At 65.6% G+C, this 12,983-nt stretch overlaps 2 protein-coding genes across 3 annotated transcripts; one reads left to right on the forward strand and one right to left on the reverse strand.

Moving 5' to 3' along the window:
* The first annotated feature begins 308 nt into the window (after positions 1–308).
* On the forward strand, positions 309–6,847 carry FSD1 (fibronectin type III and SPRY domain containing 1). Its single transcript, XM_030256736.4, has 13 exons — positions 309–445; positions 969–1,076; positions 1,149–1,280; positions 1,355–1,456; positions 3,068–3,090; positions 3,322–3,443; positions 3,731–3,940; positions 4,044–4,142; positions 4,229–4,388; positions 4,464–4,543; positions 5,474–5,725; positions 6,394–6,482; positions 6,563–6,847. Exons 1-13 carry the CDS (start codon positions 434–436, stop codon positions 6,665–6,667), a joined length of 1,494 nt encoding a protein of 497 aa, XP_030112596.2. The 5' UTR covers positions 309–433; the 3' UTR covers positions 6,668–6,847.
* An 871-nt stretch (positions 6,848–7,718) lies between these two features.
* CNN2 (calponin 2) lies at positions 7,719–12,527 on the reverse strand. 2 transcript variants are annotated; one of them, XM_030256739.4, is made up of 7 exons: positions 12,330–12,522; positions 9,447–9,568; positions 9,104–9,170; positions 8,887–9,024; positions 8,641–8,757; positions 8,212–8,358; positions 7,719–8,138 (listed from the first exon to the last, which is right to left on the reverse strand). In XM_030256739.4, the coding sequence occupies exons 1-7, from the start codon at positions 12,390–12,392 to the stop codon at positions 7,884–7,886; spliced, it is 909 nt and encodes a 302-aa protein (XP_030112599.4). In that variant the 5' UTR covers positions 12,393–12,522; the 3' UTR covers positions 7,719–7,883. The 2 variants fall into 2 exon arrangements, with proteins under 2 accessions (XP_030112599.4, XP_072775588.1); XM_072919487.1 differs by having other exon boundaries at positions 8,641–9,024; positions 12,330–12,527.
* Positions 12,528–12,983: the final 456 nt, after the last annotated feature.

A 12,983-nucleotide genomic window follows, 5' to 3' on the forward strand; every position in this document is an offset into this window, starting at 1 on the left:
GGGGATTTGAACAGGAATGGGGACAAGGATGGGGGACAAGGATGTGATTGGGGACAGGGATTTGGACAGGGATGGGGACAATGCTGTGGGACACCATCCGAATCGAGGACAAGTGACAGCACCTCCTCATGTTCCACCTTGATCCCGGCACCACTCCAGCCTCGGGAGGAGCTCCGTGGGGACTTCCTCTGATCCCCCTGGAGCAGCCCGGCGAGTTGGGCTGGGGGGGTTCGGATTCCTGCACTGGGAAGTGTGACAATGTCCCTCCCCCCGCGGGGGTCGCAGCCGCCGCTCCTGGACTACAACTCCCAGCGTGCCTCGGGGTGGGCGTGGCCGGGCCAGTGGGCGTGGCCAGGCGGGGCGGGGCGGGGCGGGGGCGCCGCTCCCCCTTTGTTGGTGGCGGCGGGGCCGAGCGCGGCGGGGCCGGCCCGGAATGGGCGACCAGGTACGGCCCGGGGCCCCCGGGAGCGGCGGGGCGCGGCGGGGCACGGCGGGGTGCGGCGGGGCATGGCGGGGCACGGCGGGGCGCGGGAGGAAGCGGGCGGGGGGGGGATGAAGGGATGGAGTGAGGAGGGTGGAGAGAGGGAGGGATGGAGGGAGGGAGGGATGGAGAAGGAGGGATGAAGGAAGAAGGGCCGGAGGGATGGAGGAAGTGGGGATGGAGGGATGGGAGGGAGGGAGGGAGGAGGTGGGGATGGAGAAGGAGGGATGAGGAGCGCAGGTGCGGAGGATGGAGGGGCTGAAGGGTTCAGGGTGGCACCGGAGGGCTGGGGGGGCACGGAGGGATCAGGGGGCTCAGCGCTGCCACACTCACACTCACACTCACACTCACATTGCCAAGTCATCGGCCCCGCCATGCCCGGCAGCTCGGCTGGCACGGCCTGGCACGGCCCGGCACGGCCCGGCACGGCCCCGGGGGGAGCGGGGGGCCCGGGGCACCGACCGGCGGGCACTGACACCCGGTGCAGGGCGCCGGGCAGGAGTCTCTCCGCAAGATCATCACCACCCTCGCCGTGAAGAATGAGGAGATCCAGAACTTCATCTACTCCCTCAAGCAGATGATCCAGAACGTGGAGGTACCCCGGCCCCCCGCGCCCCCCGGGGCCCCGTGGGGGCAGCCCCCGCTCAGGCCCCGCCGTTGTGCCCAGGCCAACTCGGCGCGGGCGCAGGAGGACCTGGAGGCCGAGTTCGAGTCGCTCTACGTGCTGCTGGCCGAGCTCAAGGAGGACATGGTGATGAAGATCAAGCAGGAACGTGCCAGCCGCACCTACGAGCTGCAGGTGAGCCCCAGACCCGGTGCCCCTCCGGCCCGGGACCCGCCCAGCGCTGCCCCTCTGCCCTCCCTCCCTGCCAGGCCCAGCTCACGGCGTGCTCCAAGGCCCTGGAGAGCTCCGAGGAGCTGCTGGAGGCGGCCAACCAGGCCCTGGGCACGGCCAACCACCAGGACTTCTCCCAGGTGGGTCCCCACCGTGCCAGGGGTGGCCCTGCCTGGCTGTCCCCACTCTGGGGGTGTCCTGACCCCCCCTTGCCACCTGCTCGATGTCCCCCTGGGCCGGGCACCGCTTCTCTCTGCCTGCTGGGCTGGCTGGGCCTGGGGGCAGCGTGGGCACCCGGGGTGACCCCAGGGCCCCCCTTGCTCCTGACACAAAGGGGCAGCATGGCAGGGCCACGGGGGGCACTGGGGGCACATGGGGTGCTGTGCCAGGGAGGTGCTGTGCCAGGTGTACCACTGTGGGGTGCAGGGTGCTCTGGGATGCTCTGGGATGCTCTGGGATGCTCTGGGATGCTTTGGGGATGCTCTGGGATGCAGGGATGCCCTGGGATGCCCTGGGATGCTCTGGGATGCAGGGATGCTCTGGGATGCTCTGGGGATGCTCTGGGATGCCCTGGGATGCTCTGGGATGCTTTGGGGATGCTCTGGGATGCCCTGGGATGCTCTGGGATGCTCTGGGATGCAGGGATGCTCTGGGATGCTCTGGGATGCAGGGATGCTCTGGGATGCTCTGGGATGCAGGGATGCTCTGGGATGCTCTGGGATGCTCTGGGATGTTCTGGGATGCTCTGGGATGCAGGGATGCTCTGGGATGCTCTGGGATGTTCTGGGATGCTCTGGGATGCAGGGATGCTCTGGGATGCTCTGGGATGCTCTGGGATGCAGGGATGCTTTGGGGATGCTCTGGGATGCTCTGGGATGCTCTGGGATGCTCTGGGATGCTCTGGGATGCAGGGGATGCTCTGGGATGCTCTGGGATGCTCTGGGATGCAGGGATGCAGGGATGCTTTGGGGATGCTCTGGGATGCTCTGGGATGCTCTGGGATGCTCTGGGATGCTCTGGGATGCAGGGGATGCTCTGGGATGCTCTGGGATGCTCTGGGATGCAGGGATGCAGGGATGCTCTGGGATGCTCTGGGATGCTCTGGGGATGCTCTGGGATGCCCTGGGATGCTCTGGGATGCTCTGGGATGCTTTGGGGATGCTCTGGGATGCAGGGGATGCTCTGGGATGCTCTGGGATGCAGGGATGCCCTGGGATGCAGGGATGCTCTGGGATGCCCTGGGATGCTCTGGGATGCAGGGATGCCCTGGGATGCTCTGGGATGCAGGGATGTTCTGGGATGCTCTGGGATGCAGGGATGCAGGGATGGTTTGGGGATGCTCTGGGATGCTCTGGGGATGCTCTGGGGATGCTCTGGGATGCTCTGGGATGCTCTGGGATGCAGGGATGCAGGGATGCTCTGGGATGCCCTGGGATGCAGGGATGCTTTGGGGATGCTCTGGGATGCTCTGGGATGCTCTGGGATGCTCTGGGATGCAGGGATGCTCTGGGATGCTCTGGGATGCTCTGGGATGCTCTGGGGATGCTCTGGGATGCTCTGGGATGCAGGGATGCTCTGGGATGCTCTGGGATGCTCTGGGATGCTCTGGGATGCTCTGGGGATGCTCTGGGATGCAGGGACACTGTCCTGCTGGGTGCCACAGCTGGTACAGGTCCCGCATGTGCTCCCTGTGCCCGGCTCTGCTGCCTCACTGCTGCTTTTCTCCTCCTCTTTCCCTCTGCGCTCACAAGGCGGCCAAACAGATCAAGGATAGGTACGGCCCCCCCGAGCCCCCCACTAACCCCCATCCTCCTCCTCCTCCTCCTCCTCCTCCTCTTTCTCCTCCTCCCACCACAGGGGGTGGTCCCAAGGTGCTGGGGTGGCCCTGTGGGTGCTGGGGTGGCCCTGTGGGTGCTGGCGTGGCTGTGCCCACCCTCCCCGGGGTCACACAGGGCACGGGGGGGGTGCCTGGCCCCACTGAGCCCCGTCCCCTGTCCTGGCACAGCGTGACGATGGCTCCGGCCTTCCGCCTGTCGCTCAAGGCCAAGGTCAGTGACAACATGAGCCACCTGATGGTGGATTTCGCCCAGGAACGGCGCCTGCTGCAGGGCCTCGCCTTCCTGCCAGGTACTGCCAGGGCAGGGGGGCACGGGGTGGGGCAGTGCCAGGCCTGGGGTGCCTTTCCAGAGGGGCAGGAAGGTGCCAGGGATGGGTGGAGGGCTGAGGGGTTTGGGTGCTGTGCCCAGGGGGGCAGTGAGGGCCGTGCTGGGGGTCTCTGGCTGCCATGGGGTGGGGTCCCATGGGTGCCACGCCTGAGGAATGTGACTTGTTGAGCCCTGGGGGTGCCCGGGAGTGCTGGGGAAGCCCTGTGTGACAGCGAGGGGGGACACTGGCACGGCTGCTCCTGCGGGCAGTGCCCAGCGCCCCCGAGATCGACCTGGCGGAGTCCCTGGTGGCCGATAACTGTGTGACCCTGGCCTGGAGGATGCCCGAGGAGGACAGCAAGATCGACCACTACGTGCTGGAGTACCGCAGGACCAACTTCGAGGGGCCCCCCCGTGCCAAGGAGGACCAGCCCTGGATGGTCATCGAGGGCATCAAGGGCACTGAGTACACCCTGACTGGTGAGGGCACGGCCCTGGGCGGGCACTGGTGTTGTCCCAGGCTCTGTAAGGGACACGGGGGTGGCAGTGCCCTCCTCGTGCTGCGACCCCGCTGTGCCCGCAGGGCTGAAGTTTGACATGAAGTACATGAATTTTCGGGTGCGGGCGTGTAACAAGGCGGTGGCGGGCGATTTCTCCGAGCCGGTCACTTTGGAGACCAGAGGTGGGTCCCAAGGGAGGGTGGCAGGTGCCCGTGTGCCCCTGTGCCACCCGTGGGGCCGCAGCACTGCTGACGGGGGCTGTCCCCAGCGTTCATGTTCCGGCTGGATGCCAGCACGTGCCACCAGAACCTGCGGGTGGAGGAGCTGAGCGTGGAGTGGGACGCCACGGGCGGGAAGGTGCAGGACGTCAAGGCCCGCGAGAAGGATGGCAAGGGCAGGACAGCCTCCCCTGCCAACTCCCCTGCCAGGTAACGCCACCCCCGGGCCCCCAGCACGGCCTCTGGGCCTGGCAGTGCCAACCCTGCCCTGTCCCCGTGTGCCAGGGTGGTGCAGTCGCCCAAGAGGATGTCCCTGGGCCGTGGGGGCCGCGACCGATTCACCGCAGAGTCCTACACAGTGCTGGGTGAGAGGAGCACACGGGTTGTGTGGGGGTTTGGGCACCCAGGGGTGGGGGTTTGGCACCCAAGGGGTGTGAGGTTTGGGCACCCAGGGGTGTGGGGGTTTGGCACCCAAGAGTGTGGGGTTTGGGCACCCAGGGGTGTGGGGTTTGGGCACCCAGGGGTGTGGGGTTTGGGCACTCAGGGGTGTGGGGTTTGGGCACCCGGGGGTGGGGGGTTTGGGTACCCAGGGGTGTGGGTTTTGGCACCCAAGGGATGTGAGGTTTGGGTACCCAGGGGTGTGGGGGTTTGGCACCCAGGGGAGTGGGTGAGAGGAGCACACGGGGTGGGGGTTTGGGCACCCAGGGGTGTGGGTTTTGGCACCCAAGGGGTGTGAGGTTTGGGTACCCAGGGGTGTGGGGTTTGGGTACCCAGGGGTGTGGGGTTTGGGTACCCAGGGGTGTGGGTGAGAGGAACACACGGGTTGTGTGGGGGTTTGGGCACTCAGGGGTGGGGGTTTGGCACCCAAGGGGTGTGAGGTTTGGGCACCCAGGGGTGTGGGGGTTTGGCACCCAGGGGTGTGGGGGTTTGGGCACCCAGGGGTGTGGGGCTTGGGTACCCAGGGGTGTGGGGTTTGGGCACCCAGGGGTGGGGGGTTTGGGCACCCAGGGGTGTGGGGGTTTGGGCACCCAGGGGTGTGGGGGTTTGGGCACCCAGGGGTGTGGGGGTTTGGGTACCCAGGGGTGTGGGGTTTGGGCACCCAGGGGTGTGGGAGTTTGGCACCCAGGGGTGGGGGTTTGGGCACCCAGGGATGTGGGGTTTTGGGGCATGTGGGGATGAGGGTGAGGAGGGGGCACAGAGGGGGCGATGCAGGCGGGCAGGGGGGCACCGTGGCGGGGTGGGGACGGGACAGGGCACCCATGGGTGCCCCAGGCAGAGCCGTGGCCGTGCCCCAGGGGACACCCTGATCGACGGGGACGAGCACTACTGGGAGGTGCGCTACGACCGGGACAGCAAAGCCTTCGGCGTGGGCGTGGCCTACCGCAGCCTGGGCAAGTTCGACCAGCTGGGCAAGACCTCGGCATCGTGGTGCCTGCACCTCAACAACTGGCTGCAGGTCAGCTTCAGCGCCAAGCACAACAACAAGGCCAAGGCGCTCGACGTGCCCGTGCCCGACTGCATCGGTGTCTACTGCAACTTCCACGAAGGTGCGGCTGGGCTGGGCTGGGGCTGGCAGCTGCTGGGCGTTGGCCCCTCCCTGGGTGCCAGTGTGGCGTTGGCACCTCCATGGGCATTGGCACCTCCATGGGCATTGTCACCTCCATGGCCATTGTCACCTCCATGGCCATTGTCACCACCATGGCCATTGTCACCTCCATGGCCATTGTCACCTCCATGGCCATTGTCACCTCCATGGGCACTATCACCTCCATGGCCATTGTCACCTCCATGACCATTGTTACCTCCATGGCCACTGTCACCACCATGGCCACTGTCACCTCCATGGCCATTGTCACCTCCATGGGCACCAGTGTGGCATTGGCACCACCATGGCCATTGTCACCTCCATGGCCATTGTCACCACCATGGCCACCAGCATGTCCATACTCCAGCATAGACACCAACATCCACCACTGGCACCATCCTGGCCACTGTCACCTCCATGGGCACCAATGTGGCATTGTCACCTCCATGGCCATTGTCACCTCCATGGCCATTGTCACCACCATGGCCATTGTCACCTCCATGGCCATTGTCACCACCATGGCCATTGTCACCTCCATAGCCACTGTGACCTCCATGGCCATTGTCACCACCACAGGCCCTGTGCCCGCCCCGTGCCCGCCCCGTGCCCACCGTGTCCCCATTCCCACAGGTTTCCTGTCCTTCTACAACGCCCGGACCAAGCAGCTGCTCCACACCTTCAAGGCCAAGTTCTCCCAGCCAGTGCTGCCGGCCTTCATGGTAAGGGGTGGGCAGGGTGGGGGGTCCTGGGGGGCTGCCAGCGCTGGGGTCCTCCCTCTGAGCCCCTGCTGTGTCCCCAGGTGTGGTGTGGCAGCTTCCAGGTGACATCGGGCTTGCAGGTGCCCAGCGCCGTGCGCTGCCTGCAGAAGCGCAACAGCACCGCCAGCAGCTCCAGCCTGCCCTGAGCGCGGGCACGGCCCTGGATGTGCCCCCAGCCCGCACCCAGCGCTGCCCTGCAGGGCTCTGCCACCGCCGGGGCTGCCCACGGCCCCCACTCCTGCCCCCCCCGTGTCACCGGGGCTGCTGCCCCCCCCAGCACCGAGAGCTGCTTCTGGCCTGGACAATAAATCGGGATGTAGGTGTGACCTGGCCGTGGATGGGGCACAGGGGGGGACTTTGGGGTCCCTGTGACACCCCGTGGTGCCAGGAGCAGGAAGGGGCTGGGTGGGCACAGGGTGCTTTATTTACAGTGCTCCCCCCAGACATGAGGGGGTTCCTTCCCTGGTGTCCCCACAGGCCAGGGGACACTGGGGACAGTTTTCCTGAGGGGGAGGGGGGGTCCTGCTGGCTGCTGGCACAGAGTGGGGGCCAGGGGGCACCCCCAGAGTGTCCCCATCACCGAGCCTGGCGCGGCTGCAGCTTCTCCTGCAGCTCCCGGGTATTCCCTGTGCGGGGGGGGGATGGAACTGTGAGCGCCTGGCAGAGAATCCCCCTCCCCCTGCCCTCCCCCCACCCCCCAGGAACCCTCTGAGCCTCCCCAGACCCCTCTGAGACCCCTCTGAGCCCCCTCAGACTGCTCTGAGCGCCCCCAGACCCCTCTGAGCCTCCCCAGACCCCTCTGTTCCCTGTCCCTTCTTTTGGGGGTCACAATTCCCAGGGATCCCAAAGCTGAGGGGTCCCTGTCTCTTTTTTTGGGGTCCCAGCTCCCAGGGATCCCAAAACTGGGGGGTTCCCTGTCCCTTCTTTTGGGGGTCACAATTCCCAGGGTTCCCAAAACTGGGGGGGTTCCCTGTCCCTTCTTTTGGGGATCCCAAAGCTGAGGGGTTCCCTGTCCCTTTTTTGGGGGGGTCACAATTCCCAGGGATCCCAAAACTGGGGGGTTCCCTGTCTGGTTTTTTGGGTGGTGGGTGCTGGATGCATAGAGGTGACACTGTCCCCTCCCAGATGCTGGAACATCTGCCACCTTCCTCCTGCCCCAGGGTCCTGGAGCTCCTGGGGGATTTGGCTGGGCTCCTCTCTAGAAACAGGCTCTTTATTTCCTCACTCAGAAAAATAGATTAATTCCCAAAGTCAAAAAAAAAAAAGGAGTTTTAAAAGAGGGAACGACGAAAGTGGAGGCTGGAATGTGGCTGGCAGTGGGGCTGTACATGAGATGGTGCGGGTGGGGCTGTGCCTCCCCGCTCAGTAGCTCTCCTCCTCCTCAGGGTAGCAGTGGCACCCGGGCGGGTCCCCTGTGGCATTGGCCACCTCGGCCTGGCTGCCCTGGGGGCAGTACTTGGGGTCGTAGATCTGGCGGCCGAGGCCGAAGACCTGCCCGCTCTGGTTGGCGCCCTGGTTGGAGCCCATCTGCAGCGACATGGAGGAGTTGTCACACTTCTCCGTCCCCGTCTTGGCGTCGTAGATGTGTCTCCTGGTGCCGGGAGCCGTCATGCCCACCTGGAAGGGAGGGCAGGATGGAGCAGCTCGGCTGTGGCCCTGCCAGCCCTCCCCAGCGCGGCGTGGGGCTCACCTGACTGGCACATTTGTTAGTGCCCATCTGGAGGCTGATGGTGGAGTGGTCCATGGGTGGCAGGATCTGATTTTTGGGATCGTAGAGGTGCCTCCGGGTGCCGTAGGCCGTCATGCCGGACTGGCTGGCACACTTGTTCGTGCCCATCTGACAAAGGGGGCTGCTGAGCAATGTGTGCTGCCCCACGTGTGCCCCTTCTGCCCCATCCCTATCCCCCCCAGCCTGAGCAGCACAGCCAGAGCTCCGTAACCCCCTCAGGCTCCCGGCACTCCGCAGAGCCAAGATGGTCCCAGATCCCAAAACCACTTGAGGCACCTCGTGCCTTGGGTCCCTCAGCAACGCTCGGAGCTGTGACAGCGCTGAGAATTTGACACAAGTGGGCACCCTTTGCCCAGCCCCCCCACCCCACCCATGGGACCCTGTGCCCACCTGCAGCCCGATCACGCACTGCCCAGCCTTCATCTTGGTCTCGTCGAAATTCCTCTGCTGCTTCTCCGAGTACTTAACGCCGATGTCCACCCCGCTCTGCAGCCCCTTCGTCTTGGCCTGCCAGGAGTGGCTGTGAGGAAGGACAGGGGTCCCAAACCCCCCCCACCCACACCTCGGGCAGGGGGAGCTGCATGGGACCCCCCCAAAACTCGGGGTGTCCCCAGACTGCTCATCCCCTGTGCTCACCATTCCTGCCAGCGCCAGCAGCGACACCTGCACCTGCGTCAGGTTCCCGCTCTCAAAAAGGTCGTTGGCTTCGAAGAGGTCCACGGGGTTCATGCCGTAGCTGGCCATGGCCTTGATGAAGTTGGAGAGGTTCTCAAGCTGTGGAGAGGTGGAGGGGGTGAGCCCTGGCGGGGTGGCAGAGGAGCAGCAGGGCAGGCGGCAGCGGAGCTGCACCCACCTGGTGCCAGTTCTGAGCCGAGCGGTTGATCTTCCTCACCGAGTTGGGCTGCAGCTTGTTCATGAGCCTGGAGGAGGGAGAGAGGTGAGGCTGTGGCAGGAAAAACCTCAAGGAGCTGCAGGGGGAAGGTCCAGCCCAGGTCTCCTCCTGGTGAGGTGAATTTCCCCCCCTCAGGTCCCTGTTTGTCCTCAGGGCTCTCCCCAGACGCAGAAGCCTTGGGGGTGATGCTGGTACAAATCCAGCCTCACCACAAGGGCTGGTGAGGGTCCCCTGGGGGCTTGGTACCCCCCATCTCCTCCCAGCTGGAGCAGGGGGCCACGCTCAGGGCCGCCCCAGGACTCACTCGCAGAGGATCACCCCATCCTTCAGCCCCCTCTGGAAGTCAGGCCCGATCTGTTTTCCTGTCACGCTCTCGATCCACGTCCGCAGCTCGGCCTCCTTCTGTGGGTCATACTTCTGGGCGAGCTGGGGGACAGTGGGGGGACAGCTTAGGCAGGGCCCCAGCGTGCACCCCAACCCCTCATGGGGACAGTTCCCCCCTCCCTGGCACGGGAACAGCGACAGGAGCATGAGGATGATGCTGCCAGCAGACACGGCACCTTCTGAACCATTCCAAAAGCGAGAGAAGGGGGATGTAACCCCCCAGATTTCTCTCTCCCTGTCCGCTGGAGCCCGTGGGAGCTCAGCTCTGAGCCCCAGGGGTCCTGGCGACAGATGCTCTCCCCTTCCCTTCTGTCCAGGCCCAGCCTCCACCACAGATTCCTCCGGATTCCTCCGGATTCCTCGGTCACCGCGGCTATGCCAGGAATGTGGATGCCTCCTCCCAAATGGAGACCAGCTGCCAGGGCCAGCAGCATCTCTGGCCCACAAGGGAAGGGAAAGTTCTCCTGGCCTCGGGAGGGAAGGGCAGTGCTGTCCTGCCCCAGCCTGGCACCTCTGATGCTCAGCTGGCACCTCGGGGTGGTGCCAGGGCATCCACCAACCTCCTGCCCATCCTGTCCTGTTATGTGCCAGGGCCATGAGTCCCTAGGGATCCTGGGCACAGGAGACACTGGGATGGGCACAGCCCAGCCCCACGAGGTGGCAGGGAGACACTCCAGGACCGACACAGGACACGGGTCACCCTCATGGCACCCTGTGTGTCCTGGCTGCGGGATTCTCAGTCCCACTGGGTGATTTTCTGGAGCGTGAGCAGCTGAAGGCAGTTCCTCTTCCCTCCCCACGGCCAGCTGAGCATTTCCCAAGGCATGGGGAGTGCACAGTGGAGCAGCCCCAGAGAGATCCCAGCACAGCCCAGGCTGTGAGTGCTTCCCCAGCCTGGGAGCGTGGCACTGGTCCAGCTGGTTCCCAGTTGGTGATGTCACCTCCACCAGACACCCCGGGGCAGTTGGACTGGCTCGTGTCTTGCTGAATCAACACGAAGCACCAAGGCCCCGGCGCATGTCACCGGCTCAGCTGGGGCAGGCCGGGGCCCATCCACTCCTCCCCGTTATGAAATGCAAACTGTAAATCCCCTGCCAGGCCAGGTAAGGAGTGCCTGTGTGGCCACCACATCTCGCCAACCACGGCTGTGGCAGCCCCGTGCCCACCACCACTCGCCCCTTCTCCTGCCTGCCCTGGACATCCCCGGGCAGAACACACTCAAACCAGCGGCCATGGGCCCCGGGGTGACCACGGCTCAGTCTCTGCTTGCCTGGGCACAGCCACCAAGCACCCAGGGCTGCCGTGTCCCCTGTGCCCCCTCCCCGGCCTGGCAGGACCCCTGTGCGCTGGTGAGGGGGTGGGAGGTGCTGGCAGCTCTCTGCACCCCGTGGCACCCGGATCCTGCCCTGTTACAGGGAGCCCATGGGCACCCTGTGCCCCCTTCCCCGGGACCCTGTGACTCTGATCAGGATAACCCTGGACCCTCCTTCCTGCCCCAACGGGGTTGGTGGAGAGCCAGGGAAGCCCACCCTGCCCAAAGTCTATATAGACCCCTGATATTTCCTGTTTTTCCTCTTTTGCCCCGCTCTCCCATGGACATCACAGAATAAAGAGAGCTGAACCAATTTATATTAGGGTAAGAGCCTCTTTTGGAAAGCTTTGCCATCTCCTGATATGTAGTTTCCCCCCTCACGCAGCCCCCGAATAATCAGACTAGCTCAGAGATAAGGGGCCGTGAGGGGAGGAATACCAGGAGAAGGGTAAAGATATTCAAAAGAGGCTCTCACCCCAGGGTAGGTTGGTTCAGCTCTCTTTATTCTGTGGTGTCCATGGGAGAGTGGGGCAAAAGAGAGCGAACAGGAAATCTCAGGGGTCTATATAGGGTTTGGGCAGGGTGGGCTTCCCTGGCTCTCCGCCAGCCCCATTGGGGTAGAAAGGAGGGTCCAGGGTTATCCTGACAGAGTCACAGGTCCCGGGGAAGGGGGCACAGGGTGCCCATGAGCTCACTGTAACACTGATATTCCTCCCCTCACAGCCTCTGATCTCTGAGCCAGCCTGATTATTCGGGGGGCTGTGTGAGGGGGGAATGACACCGCCCAGGGCTGCAAACAGCTCAGCCGGAGGTTCCCATCCATCCCTCCTTCCCCATCCCTCCTTCCCCTTCCTTCCCCGGGGCACCACCGGGGCCGAAAGCCGCATCCCCAGAGCCGGCCGCGGGGACGCTGCCGGGCCGGAGCATCCCGCAGAGCGATGTGTGAAGCTGCGGGGAAGCAGAAAGTGGAGAAGCTTTGTGGAGCTTGTCCGGAGCCGTGGAGAACCGAGGCGACCGTCCCCAGCCTCGGGTGTGACGGGAAGGGTTCCCCGCGGTCTGCCGGGGCAGCGGAGCCGCAGCGGCCACCGCACCGGAGACACCCAACCGCGGTCCCCCAAAACGCGTCCCTGGGACCCTCTAGGCGGGTTCAGGGCACTTGGAGAGTGGGAGCCCAGCTGCGGCATCCCAGCCCCCCGAGAGCTCGGTACACCGGGTCCGTCCGCCCCGCACCCTCCCGGGAAGCCCCCGCATTCCCATCCTCCCGGAATCCCCCAATTTCTCCGCCCTTGGCCGGCTCTGCAGTCCTGGGACACACCGGAAAACCCCCGCCTCTCCAGAGCCCGGGACGCCCCAGCAGCACCGGGATGCTCGGCTCTCCCGGGCCTCCAGGAGCACCGGCAGCCACAGCGCCCGGTGGCCCCGGTATCCCCCAGCCCCCGGCATCAGCCCGCCCGGTGGTCCCGGCACCGCCCGGCCCCCGCCGCCGCTCACCCGGTTCTTGACTTCGGCGGAGAGGCCGTAGGACGGGCCCTTGTTGAACTGGGAGCTGCTCATGGCGGGGAACAGACCGGTACCGGAGCGGGGAGCGGGCAATGGGCCGGTACCGGAGCGGGGAGCGGGCAATGGGCCGGTACCGGGGCGGGGAGCGGGCAATGGGCCGGTACCGGAGCGGGCTCTGGCGGGGCGGGGGTGGGGGCGGGTCGGGCCCGGCCCCCTCCGCGTTGATTGGACGGGGAAAAATGTCCAAATTAGGGCAGGAGCGGCCGGATCGAGGGGAGGGTCCCGAACCCCGACATCGCCGCTCGGGGAGCACCAGGAGGCACCGGGAGTCGGGGGAGCCCGGGGCCGGAACTTGAACCGTCCCGGGCACACGCGTGTGTGTGTGTGCCCACGGGCACGGGTTGTGCGGGCACACACACCACTCACACTCACACCCACACCCACACACACGCACCCCCCGGCCCACGGGCGCTACCCGCACACGCACACGCACATTCACTCACACATCCACACGCACCTGCCCGCGCACGCCCACGGTCACGCACACACGCAGGACACGCGTACACCTTCCATCGTCCCGCACCCACCCCCGACCGCGTCCCGTTCCCCTCCGCCGTGTCCCCACAGGACCCGCATGAGTCCCAC

This window comes from Taeniopygia guttata, chromosome 28 (assembly GCF_048771995.1).
Source record: "Taeniopygia guttata chromosome 28, bTaeGut7.mat, whole genome shotgun sequence".
NCBI classification, from domain to species: domain Eukaryota; kingdom Metazoa; phylum Chordata; class Aves; order Passeriformes; family Estrildidae; genus Taeniopygia; species Taeniopygia guttata.